Source organism: Patella vulgata, chromosome 2 (genome assembly GCF_932274485.2).
Source record: "Patella vulgata chromosome 2, xgPatVulg1.2, whole genome shotgun sequence".
Taxonomy (NCBI): Eukaryota; Metazoa; Mollusca; class Gastropoda; family Patellidae; genus Patella; species Patella vulgata.
The window spans coordinates 73,947,923-73,961,139 of NC_065880.2; the positions used below are offsets into that span (position 1 = coordinate 73,947,923).

At 31.5% G+C, this 13,217-nt stretch overlaps 1 protein-coding gene across 1 annotated transcript in view; it reads left to right on the plus strand.

Annotated features, from left to right (window-relative positions):
* LOC126812554 (DNA polymerase zeta catalytic subunit) overlaps positions 1-5,226 on the plus strand; it is a 47,729-nt gene extending 42,503 nt beyond the window's left edge. Inside the window, exon 31 of the mRNA XM_050539009.2 lies at positions 219-5,226. Coding sequence (XP_050394966.2) covers positions 219-368 — 150 coding nt within the window. The 3' untranslated portion in view covers positions 369-5,226. The remainder of the gene's footprint in view (positions 1-218) is intronic.
* The last annotated feature ends 7,991 nt before the right edge of the window (positions 5,227-13,217 follow it).

Below are 13,217 nucleotides of genomic sequence, written 5' to 3' on the forward strand. Positions count from 1 at the left end.
AAAGATTCACACAAAAAGTGAAAGGTTCACACAAAACCTCACAAAAATTGAAAGATTCACTCAGAAAGTAACTGTATAGAGCAATAAACTATAACACATTTCAAATTGTGTTGAAAGTCAAAGAAAAATGAGGCTTTATTAAATCTTTGACTGTGATTTCTACACAAATACATATGTTGCTAAATGTTATAAGATATTTTTGTATTTTATTATTCTAGGTTTGTTATACCTGTATGGGGTGTCAAGATATCGACCAACCTTGTATTACATTAGACTGTCCTATACTGTTTAGACGATTAATAGCTAGTCAAGATGTTCTACGTGCTGATAAACTGCGACAAGATATGAATAAAATGTTCGATTTCTAATCTCATCATGATGCTGATCTTCTCAATGATGTGGCCATTATGATGCTGACATTCTCAACAATGTGGTCATGTAATGTTGATCTTCTCAATGATGTGGCCATTATGATGCTGATCTTCTCAACAATGTGGCCGGTATAATGCTAATATTCTCAATAATGTGGCTATGTGTATCATGTATATATAGCTACATGTATCGCATTTATATCTAGCTACATATATCATGTATATCCAGCTAGTATATCTAGTTATATGTATCTCAAATACAATCAGCTACATATATCATGTATATCCAGCTATGTGTATCATGTATATCTAGCTATATGTATAGCATATATATCTAGCTGTATGTATCATGTATATCTAGCTACATGTATAATGTATATCTAGCTATCTGTATAATGTAGCCTATAACTAGCTATGTATCTCATATATATCTAGCTACATGAACATCTCGCTGCATATATGAAAATAGAATGTCGCCAAATGAATTATATTTAAATCATCCATCGTATTATTTTTACATCAATCAATATGAATTTAGTATTTTTATAAAACCAAAGATAAAAAGTAGAGAGGGTACCTGCTGGCCTTAATTTGTTGTCTTCCTGTTGTGACATCATCACCAGCTGATCTCAGTCTACTGCTCAATATGGATGCACATTATTTTATATACACTGGTGACTGGGGTTATTATTATATCTAATACACGAAAGACAGGTTTCTAGACAAATTGATTCAACCCTTTATATAAATATTAACTACCTGAGTCCTTAAAGACAATTAGAAAAAAGGATTTTTTAATATCAGGACACCCCTGGCAGACTGAAACAGACTGTTTCTTAGACCACCTCAAACCGCCCAAGATATGTAAATAGCTTTCCATATTGTAGGACTGTTTACTAGTTTGCGAGGGCTCAAGACGGGCGATTTGGGGAGTTCTAAGTGCTAAAGGGTTAAACGCTATTTTATTTCTAGTATGACATGAATATATACAATACTGATATAGTGGATGTGAAAACATGTCGAAGCTTTATATAAATTCATCCCTAAACTAATTCAGTTGAAAATTAGCAATTGGTTTTTTTCAATTGTGTTTACATAATTTGACTGGGTTTTTCAGTCAATTAACAGCCTTGTTTAGTATATATTATGATACAATATTTCTATAAACTTCAAAGCACAGGGAAATCGAATTTTGTTGCCTCTTACAAATGATTATTTTGTTCTTTCCATTGATAAGAATTAGACTTCCCGGTATATGTATGATTTACTAGAACCTGGGTAAGGGGTATGATCTTTCGTGGTCCCATTCATAGGATTTTGACTTGCATGTATAGTTTACTAGAACTTGCATATGGGGTATGATCTTTTGTGGTCTCATTGTAGGGATTTAGATTTACATGTATGATTTACTAGAACTAAGGGGTATGATGTTTTGGGGTTCCACTGAAAGGATTTAGATTTACATGTAGGACTAAGGGGTATGATGTTTTGGGGTTCCACTGAAAGGATTTAGATTTACATGTAGGACTAAGGGGTATGATCTTTTGGGGTTCCACTGAAAGGATTTAGACTTACATGTATAATTTACCAGAACTTTTGTTTGGGGTATGATCTTTCTTGGTTCCATTGAAAGGATTTAGACTTACATGTATAATTTACAAGAATTTGTGTAAGGGGTATGATCTTTCATGGTCCCATTGCAGTGATCATGATTTACGATGAGATAGATGATGCAAGATTAAATCAAATTAACTAGATATGATATTATATTAAGAATAACGAAATTGACAAAATGAAATGCTAAATATGTGATTGATTATTTATTATTTTGTATATTTAAGTACTGATGAAGAGCTTATTGATGCATGAATGTTAAAGTTAGTTGTTAGTATGTTAAAGTTTATTTTGTATATATGTATATGTTTATATGAAGTTATCTAGTTGTGCAGAATAAAATTAATTTTCTATACTAATATTAAATGGATTACAATTGACTTAAACAGTTGTACTTAAAATTTATGTAGAGTTTACATATATCTGGATTTTGGTTAATTTTGGCAATTTCATATTTATAAATATGTCAGAAAAAGGGATTTATATGTTTCAACTTTGCAAATAAGTATCCATTTTCTGTGGATAAATCAGTCATGTTGACATTTTGTTACCTTACTGACAATTTGTCGAATTTATTTCTGAAACTGATTCAAGCTATGAGTTTTTATTTTATTTATTTCACTTGTTAATGTCTTTTATGAACTAAAAATAATTGTACAAAGCCATAGAATGTCTAATAAAATTTTTGTATCAGTTTATATATAGAACATTTTTATTGTACATTTGGATTATTATAATTTTTATTAATATTTATATTTTCATGAGAGAGATGAGAGATTCAACATAATTTTTTTATATAGAAAACTGTCACATATTGTGTATAAAGCATGTTTGTTTCTCACCTCATACCCTGATTAGGCTACACATATCGTATATTATAATATATTCATCCAGAATGATTGTATGAGGGTTTAACATCCATTGACAAAACTAGGTCATTTAGGGACTAACATGGTACCATTTTTTATTTCAATAAGTCACTTGCTCTCTGGGAGTAAGCCAGAGGACTTGGAGAAAACATACATGATTGGGCAGCCGACCCCACTCTTTGTTACTTACAAACTTGTTATCTAAACCATGCTGCTTGCCTCTGACAGACCTTATGATCTGAAGCGCACGTGTTAGATCACCCTTTGTTGTTTTAAGTATAGCTTGTGAATCACAAACATTTCATAATCACCTAAGTGTTAGATTTAGTGGCCTTCATTATTTTCGATTGCTTAATAAGTATATTTATATTTTGTGAAATGTTTATGAATGCTGATTATTTTAATTTGAAGATTTATTAATTAGATGAGTGAAAGAAAATACAGAGGTTCAATTCCTAGCTATATTTACTTTTCTTTGGATACGCTTATTGTTTGGATAATTTCTTGTTTTGGTTGTATTCTTAAATTAAATGTTCCAATATTCATAAAGTAGAAGTGTGTGTTGGTCTCAGATGTTTAGAAAGCTATGATTGTAGTATAAATTTTTATTTGTACTACTAACTGTATAGAGTATTAGTAGAGGTATGTTATGTTATGAAATGAAATGGGGTTTGGAGTCCTACTTTTCTACATCAACTAGGGCTAATGAAGACAGGCAGATGCCATGTACTGGGCTAAGGTGAATTTTGCCTGGATGGCGGCGCTACAGGCTACTCTTTAATTCAAATTCCAACTGTCAAGGATTCCTTCATGTACATGGGACCTTTCTTTTTTGTCCCATTTGAAATTCACTAGGAAATTTTTTATCCAACACCTTCCTTGCACCTGGTTAGCAAGCCAGTACTTTACTCATTGAGTCACTGTAGCTCCCCAGATCTATAGATAAATTCAGATAATGAAACTTATTGGTATATAATAATACCTTATTCAGACACAACTGTCAGAAATAAAACATTTATAGACCACAGAACAATTAATTTATTGTTTAAACTAAAAGAATTATGTTGTGTACGGAGGGAACTAATTTTTTTAGGATTTAATTTTTAATGCCATTTGAAATATATAAAAAAACGCTATGTTATGTCCATGTATTTTCCACCTCCTATAAAAGCTATGTTATGTCCATGTATTTTCCACCTTCTATAAAAGCTATGTTATGTCCATGTATTTTCCACCTTCTATAAAAGCTATGTTATGTCCATGTATTTTCCACCTCCTATAAAAGCTATGTTATATCCATGTATTTTCCACCTCCTATAAAAGCTATGTTATGTCCATGTATTTTCTACCTTCTATAAAGGCTATGTTATTTCCATGTATTTTCTACCTTCTATAAAAGCTATGTTATGTCCATGTATTTTCCACCTCCTATAAATGTATGGTGATTGTCCTTTGCAAGTCCTTTAGCACCTAATCTTTTACATCCTGGCTATAAAAGCTATGTTATGTCCATGTATTTTCCACCTCCTATAAAAGCTATGTTATATCCATGTATTTTCCACCTCCTATAAAAGCTATGTTATGTCCATGTATTTTCTACCTTCTATAAAAGCTATGTTATTTCCATGTATTTTCTACCTTCTATAAAAGCTATGTTATGTCCATGTATTTTCTACCTTCTATAAAAGCTATGTTATGTCCATGTATTTTCCACCTCCTATAAAAGCTATGTTATTTCCATGTATTTTCTACCTTCTATAAAAGCTATGTTATTTCCATGTATTTTCTACCTTCTATAAAAGCTATGTTATGTCCATGTATTTTCCACCTCCTATAAATGTATGGTGATTGTCCTTTGCAAGTCCTTTAGCACCTAATCTTTTACATCCTGGCTGTAGAGTTAAATTACTACATGCATAAGCAGTTAATGGTACATTTATTTACATATAGTATCTATATCTTTATATGGCCAAATTAAAAAAAAATACCAGTGTTTACGGTTCCCAGACCAACCCTATTTTTTGGAGTCAAAATTTTTTTTCAGATTACTAACAATTTTGGTATTGTTTTCAAGAAATGCTATGAAATATATAATACAAACCCCACGGAGGGGGGTTGCTTGGAAAAAACAATAATGGCCCTATTTTAGAGGGCCAAGTAACCGTAAACACAGGGTTTTTTTTCTTGGCCTAAAGCTAAAGTTATTAAGTGGCAGCAGTATTTTTTATATTATGAGAATTGTTCACACAGTGTAATAGTAGAGATAACAGATTGGTAATTTTTTCAAGTTGTGATTTTTATATTTTTGTCTGTGATTTCTATGTGAGTAAATTGTGTCAAATGATTGAACACAAAATAAAAGTTTGAAAGAATGGGTTAGAATTATGTTGTCTTGTAGTTCATCGGGCCTTGTAAACGAAAGGGCTTATGTTGTCACTACTGTCTCTTCGTCTGTAAACATTTAGTTAGTTCTTTGGTTACTTCTCTAAACCATTTTTTGAATTTCAACGGAATTTGGTAAGCGTGTTGAAGTTGCTTGCCTCATGGGGAAATGGGTCACGTTAAGATAATCTTTAAAAAAGTTTTCTTCAGAATGGCTGAATTGATTTCTATGAGATTTGGGTGAAATCATTCTTATACAAAAAATATCAATTTTAACATCACAGATATCAGCACCATCGTGCTACCATGAATGAAATTTTGCTCAGACAGTGGTGCTATTGCCTATTCTTGCTTCAAATTCCAACTTTCAAGGGTTGTTTTATGTTGTTTTTCATACCATCCTAATGACTAGATGCTATTCCTTACAAAGTAATAATTATGGCCCTTGATCACTTTAAAAAATCTTGTGGACACTCTAGAAACTAAAGTTAATATCTGATGACTTTAAATTTATACACAGTGTTTAAGGTCATGACTCATGAGACGAAGAATCCTATTGATTTTCAACGATTTACGACAATTACTGCCAGAGTTATGGCCCTTGACCACTTTAAAATTGTCATGGGTTCTTTTACATGCATGCAAATGTGTACACGGAACCTCAATTTTTTGTCCCATTTGAATGACTAGACAGCTGTATTTGTCAGGCAGGGAAATTGTGCTGGAAAAGCCTGAGGAATTTTCTTGGACAACACCTGCAGGCTAGCCTCATTTAAATAGTGATGGAATGTCATTTAGCACTAACAACAGGTAGCATCATACTATTAAATGAGCCATGTTATGACCATGAACCCATAGATATCATCACCCATATATTGGTCTGTCTTCAAACTCTTTTTGGAATTTACACGCATTGTGACTTGAATTCTGTTTAATTTAAATCATTTCTGATCATTGCTTGCAGAGTTATTACACTTGGTGAAAACCCAGAATGTTAAAGACCACTGGGGCTAACTTAAATAGTTTTGAGCCACCGTTATAGATAATTTATGCTTTGTGTATTAGGACATTTCTGAACAACCCAAATCACTTACACAGGTGATTTTGTTACTAACAAATGCAATTGGGGAGAATTTTTCCAGGGCAGCAAGATACAGCGCTATCCAATGTTACAATACTCTATGAACAGAATCTAGCAATCTTTTCAGAAAAGCGAATATTTAGATTTTAAACTTTAAGGCAAGACAACTAGACCATTTCTTCAAATTTTGGCATTTAATTCTTGCTTGCATGATCCTCTGGGTATGACCAGATAAGGAATGCTGTCAAAATGAGTCTTATGCCTTTAAGGCCTACATGTATCCACAATGCTTTAAAAGAAAATTCAACATCAACAAGTTTATAATTCTGATTTTTTATTTTTTATGGAAAAGACGAGTTATTAGAAATCCATTGGTTTGTTTTAAACTGATAAAGCTTATCTCTACTTTTGTATTTATATCCAACCAAAAAGCACAAAACAGTCAGCTATCTTGAACAGTTCCATGACAACACCATAACATTTTGCATGTGACATAATTATTGACACAGAATGTGACCCAATAATCTGGCACATTATAGTACGAATATCACAAAACCCTTACTACATGAACATATACCGAAACTGTTTTCCACTGAAGTTTAGTTCATGCAGTAATGATGTCATGACAGTTGCTATAAATGATGTCCAAGCCACAATGACCATTTATATATATATATAAATACAAATACTGGTGCGACTTTGTGATAAGTGTTTGTATTCCATATAAATGGCTTTTGTGTTTTTAATGTGCTCAATCGCTACATGCCACTCGAGGATCAAAACAGGAGTTATTCTACATCTCTTGTAATAAAAGCCATGGAAAGTAACTCTTGTAATGTGCCTATCGCTAAATACAACTCGAGGATCATTACAAGTGTTACTCCACATCTCCTGAAATAAAAGAAATGGGAAGTAACTCTTGTAATGTGTTCAAATCATGAAATGCGACTAGTAGGTCATGACATTAGTTAATCCACATCTCTTGTACATATAACTAAAAGAAATTGGAGATAACTCTTATAATGTCACCATCTTTTCTGTGATGTCAGTCACATAAACAGCATGCTGTGACCACAACATCGTACTGTAAAACAACACAATATCAGCTGCAACCACATATATGTATGTACAGTACTAGTAGAAAAAAAAAAAGAAAAACGACAACAGAAGCAAAATATTTGAATAAAAAATGTTGGTGAAAACATTACAAGACAAAAAAAAAAGGTTATATAATATTTATAAGTTAATAATTATAATAATAATATTAAGTGGTGACAATGAAACTACCAAAAAAACAACTGGTCTTAACTAGGCAGACAACAAATTCTGTGTCAAATTCAAAGCACACAGATGAATGGAGGAGTGTGAAAATAAAGATGGGATGAATGAATAAATGAACAAATGAAGGATGGATGAATATATTTACAAATGTTTGTGTCCAATAAATGTGTTATCACATCAAAAGTCTAGTAATGCAGCACACTTCTGAGATTCTCTTAACCACCAATCAAATGTTTCACATATTCATGGATGAACTTCTATGATTATAAACATTGACACATTTACTCATTTCATGATATTTAGATGTGTCTGTTTCATGCAATCCGAGAAAAACAACTTTCACATTAGCAAGAAGAAACTTCAAATCAATTAACTCAACATAATAAATCAGTTTTGATATAACTAATATTAAAAAAGAAAAGAAAAACAATATTAAGATAATATAAATAAAACTTCATAAAAAGGTGCGCATAGTTTAATATTTTTGATAATCAATGAATTTTATTTAATAAAATAAAATCAAAATTAAAAATTAAAAAAAAAAAGAAGTAAAACAAGGTAAATACTATTCATAATCTAATAAACTGATTAAAATGTGAGTCCAAAGATGAAGAAACCCGAAAATAAATGTTACGAAAATAAAGTTTGTGCTTTTCTCGGACTGATTGTTCTACGGATGATGTAATATCTATAGCTCATTCGGTAATTATTTCCTCATTCTTCCATTGGTTGTGAAAACCCATGAATCTGGAATGATGTGGATGTAATATTGTAGTTTTATAACATTTTATAAAGGTGTCTTTATTAATAGATGGTAAATACTTCAGATCAGAGATTGAAACCACTCGTTTTTGTTTATAACCAAGCTTCATTATATAGCTTAATCTATCTGTATGTATAGTCTCAAATATAAATCTCTTATTACTTGTAATAATTTGAACTTCTTCAGACAGACAATGATTAGTAGTAACAATGAATCATTTTGTATTTCTTTGATAGCTAGTGAATACTAGTATCAATTAATAATTTTGTATTTCTTTGATAGCTAGTGAATACTAGTATCAATAATTTTGCATTTTGTTTTTCCTAAGAAAAAGAGTCTGTACCGTGACTTGAACTTTGTGGGAAGTAAATTCTTATTTAAATTATGATGTGAAGATTAACAATAAGTTTATATAAGACTAGAAAAATAATGTTAATATACACCCGTTCACAACAAAACACAACATATATATAGATAGATATAACTACTTCTCTATTATTTAATAAGAAAAATCGTTATTAAATAACAGAGAAGTGGTTTTATCCATATATACATTGTGTTGTGTTTTGTTATGAATAGATAACCGTACTTCTAGATGTCATTTAATTAAAGAATTAATATACATGTACACCTGTTAATATTGGTTACAGAGTTCATTATACATCACTTATCAATCATAACAATTTACAAAACAATAGGCTGTTTTTGTTTTCAATACACCATACTGTTATAATCATTGGCATGCAGAGAAAATGGCAGAGGTGGGGATGGTGCCGGACTTCCATTTCAGGGGAGCATGCAATCAAGGATAATTAAAAAAATTTTTTTTTTTTTTAAATTTAAAATTATCACTTGACTTTGGCGTACAAGCGGTCTTTCTTAATTTAATAATAAAAAAAATATATTTCGTTTGTTTTTAAACATTTAAAATGTCTCCCTTTCCGAGGTTTTCAGTATTAGGCATTATAGTTGACTCTTTGAGGGCATAGAATCCAAGAGTTGGCTCTGCCCATCAACAAACCTCTGCATGCACTGTTTCAAATTTATATCAAAATTTACGATGTATTTAATTAAGTAGAATTTACTTTTATTTTTTTCTTCAATAATTTTTAATTAGGTCACTTTAAGACTAACAAAGTATGTTTTCATAGATAAGTGGATCACAGCGGATTCAATTCGCAACCTGTCTCCCAGATTTGTGGTGAGATTAAATAAGCATATACAACTATTCATATCAAACAACAAAATTCATATCAGATTTGGTGTGTTGTCACAAAAAGCCATATACAACAGTGAGCACAGTAAATAGTCATAATACAAAAAAAAACCTCATTTAGTTAGTTTATATATATATATATATATACAGTTTTAAAATAGCTGCCATATTCATCAATAATGGCATAGATAGACGATTAGATTTAAACTAAAGCTAGATTCAAACAATTAGTCTATAAGACATATACATATATTACACGTTTTGTACTAAGCAGTATTATAACTTTCTTTTTTTCTTTTATATGGCAAATAAATGAAATGGGGTTTAACGCCCTACTTTTCTGCTGCCTCCCGGTTAATCTACACGGGCATAAGCCATGCAGTGTGCTATGAGGCAAATTTTACCCGGACAGTGGTGCTTTGGCCTTCTCTTGTATCAAATTCCAACTGTCAAGGGTTCTTTTACGTCCACGTCAACGTGCCCTCTGCCTGCACAACTGACAGGAGAAAACCACGCTAGAAAATCCCAAGGAAATTTCTTGGCCAACATGAACTCCAGGGCAGTGAGCCAACTTGACTACTTATACTGAAAATAAAAATGACTGGCATTTAACCCTTAACCGGTCGACGTCATTTTGACGTCATGAGGTCAAGTGGTCAGGCTAAATAAAAGCTGACGTGAAATATTTTGTATGCCTATTTCAATCGACTATTGCCGAATAATTATAAGTGATAGACCCTTGACACCAATTAAAAAGTTGAAGGGGATAAGTTGATCTATAATTTGCAAATCATTCTAAATTCTTTTCATCAGAAATATCGTCTTGAGAATCGGTGTCATAAATATAATCTGAGTCAGAATATTTCATAAGAATTTCAACCACTTCGAGCGTCTTTAACGTTCCCGACATCGTTAAATTACGTTTTTCGTCAAAAAATGTTGAACAAAGACATGTTTTTCTCAATGCCCTTGACTAGACAAGGTCCTGTCTGACACGCATGCGTGGCCATATCAATTAAATACGAAACTAAATACTCAAATGCGGCTTATAAAAAAGGTTCTTGTTGAGGTCGACCATGACCACTTAGCTGTGTAACAATGTGGTGACTATAGTCGACAATGACCGGTTAAGGGTTAAGCCAACTTCAGAAATGGATGGAGTAGAAAAGTAGGACGTTAAATCCCACTTCATTTTATATATTCACTAAATTTGCCATTTAGCATTTCGTAAAATAGATGTTTGATCATGTGGCTATTGTTTTAGTTTGGAGAGATTTTAAAAATTCATCCCATGCTACTTTAGTGAATTACAGAAGACTTTCTGAATTATAAATATTTCATGTTATTTCAACTAACTCAAAAAGCTTATATTTTTTGTATTTTAAGAAATGGCAACTGATGTAAACAAGGGGTTATAAAGACAGTTTTAATACTGATTGACACAATAACCTTAAATATTAGTTTAACCATTCATTCAATTACAATAATACATATGGCTAAGTTATTTGAGCATCTTCAAGATTTATATAATTTTTACTTTCGACTGTAGTTCCTAAAATTTCTAAGAGCAACTTATGTGGATATATTGCTGCAGTTAGTTATCTCCCTGCATCTAGCTATACTTTGTCGGCAGGGAGTCAAAAGGTTGTATTTAGCATATTTTGAGAAATTCCCTTTTTTGCTACTTCAGAATGAGAATTTTCTTGTGCACCTTTTCATCTAGGGATTTTATAGATATTGTTTCAATATCTTTAGAAACACGTCATTTCGAGTACAACATTCTGACATGACATTTCTGTATATCACGATTGTTAACCTATACGCTTTTTTGTCACGCCGGGACAAAATGTGGATATGACCTTTTGACTCTGCAGCAACGATATGTCACAGACAAGATGATAGAGTAATGAGAATAAATAAACATAATACATTAATATCAACCAATACTGATATAGAAACATACATACAGTGGACATCCATAGAAGAAGCTACTTAGTCTTAAAATTGTCAAATATTATCCCAAAATTATAGTGGCTTCTTAACCAGGCGGATTGTGAAATATTATCCCAAAATTATAAACATCATCTGGACGATAGTCAAATATCATCTCCAAATTATTAACACAGGCCTGCCATGATGGCATTTACATCTGAATAGAATCTGGTCGTACAGAATAGAATATTTCTAATAAATTTAAATTTCTCTTTTTTCCAATTCAAAATTGTCCATTTTTCTTCAAAATAGTATATTCTACTTATAGTATAATGATTAAATCTAAATACTGGTAGTATTATGCTGATAAAAATCATTTCTGATCCGGAAAAAAGAGGAAGAGAGGAATGGGGTTTGCCATCCACTTGACACAAACTAACTAACAGATTGTACAATTTTATTTCAATATTTTGCTTGCGCGTAGGAGTCTTTAAATAGCAGTGGAAGGAATCCAGAGTAAACCCACCAGACAGATGATCCTACTCCTTGTCACGTACACGCTTGGGATTGAAAACACGCTGCTTGACTAAGGAGTGCACTACCACCTCGCCCGATCCTGAAACAACTGAAGAAGATATCAAGAATGTTCTAATCAAAGACACACAAATTTCTCTATGAACATCCACTGTAAAAGAATGGGTGAAGAAGGAAAGATTAATCTTGAGGCTAACACAAACAAATAATCACACTGAGACAGTTTCTGTCGTGGGTGGAGGGGGGAAAAATTACATATTAAAGAAAAGAAAAAAAATGTCAAACAAAATAAAAAGCAAATACTTGGTTATATCACAATTCTAAGTTATGTACACAGTTTAAAATTTTTTAAAACACAATGAATTTTAACAGATAATAAAAAAAAACAAGCTAATTATAATAAAGCAACAGAAAGCAAAGATAAAATTAACAGGCGTACTAACACACACACACACACAGGGTGATTTTGCGGTAACAAAAGGTCAAGTTTGGCATTAAGAAGTTTTAAAAGATTTTGACAATTTCTTACACAAGCTATACAGTTTTACAGTAATTAGGATTTTTCTTACACAAGCTATACAGAGTTTTACAGTAATTATGATATTTTGCGAAGACAAATTGAAATTCAATACAAGAGTACCATTATAGAAAATGTTGAATACATATTTTGTTTGTTTTATGTGGATTATAAAAAAATAAACCACATTCTTGATATGTCTATTTAATAGGAATGGCCTGTAAAGCAAGGCTTTATAATTAGTCTTGGTTCTCCAGTAAATTTAATTAAGCTAAAGACAAATTACATGTTGTGGTTTTTATATGCATTATTTGAAGTTTCATTTTAAATAAATCTGAAAATAGTCAACATATTATTCAATACAGATTAGTGGCATTAGAGTTATCCTCCTTTTTTAAAATATTTAACCAAAATGATTGGTCATTAAAATATTTGAGTTATCACTTTTTGACCATGTCAATCCATAGTATGTATACTACCAAAATTGTTCTGTAACTGCAGCAAAAACCAAAATTATTTATGAAGTCTTAATATCAGTGCATTTTCATCATTTCACTCCGTATATTTAATGATTCCAAACCTTGTAGAAAATCTCACTTCAAACCAACCATGGACCTTATAAATTCATTTATGATGTGTGTCCGATGCTATTCCCCT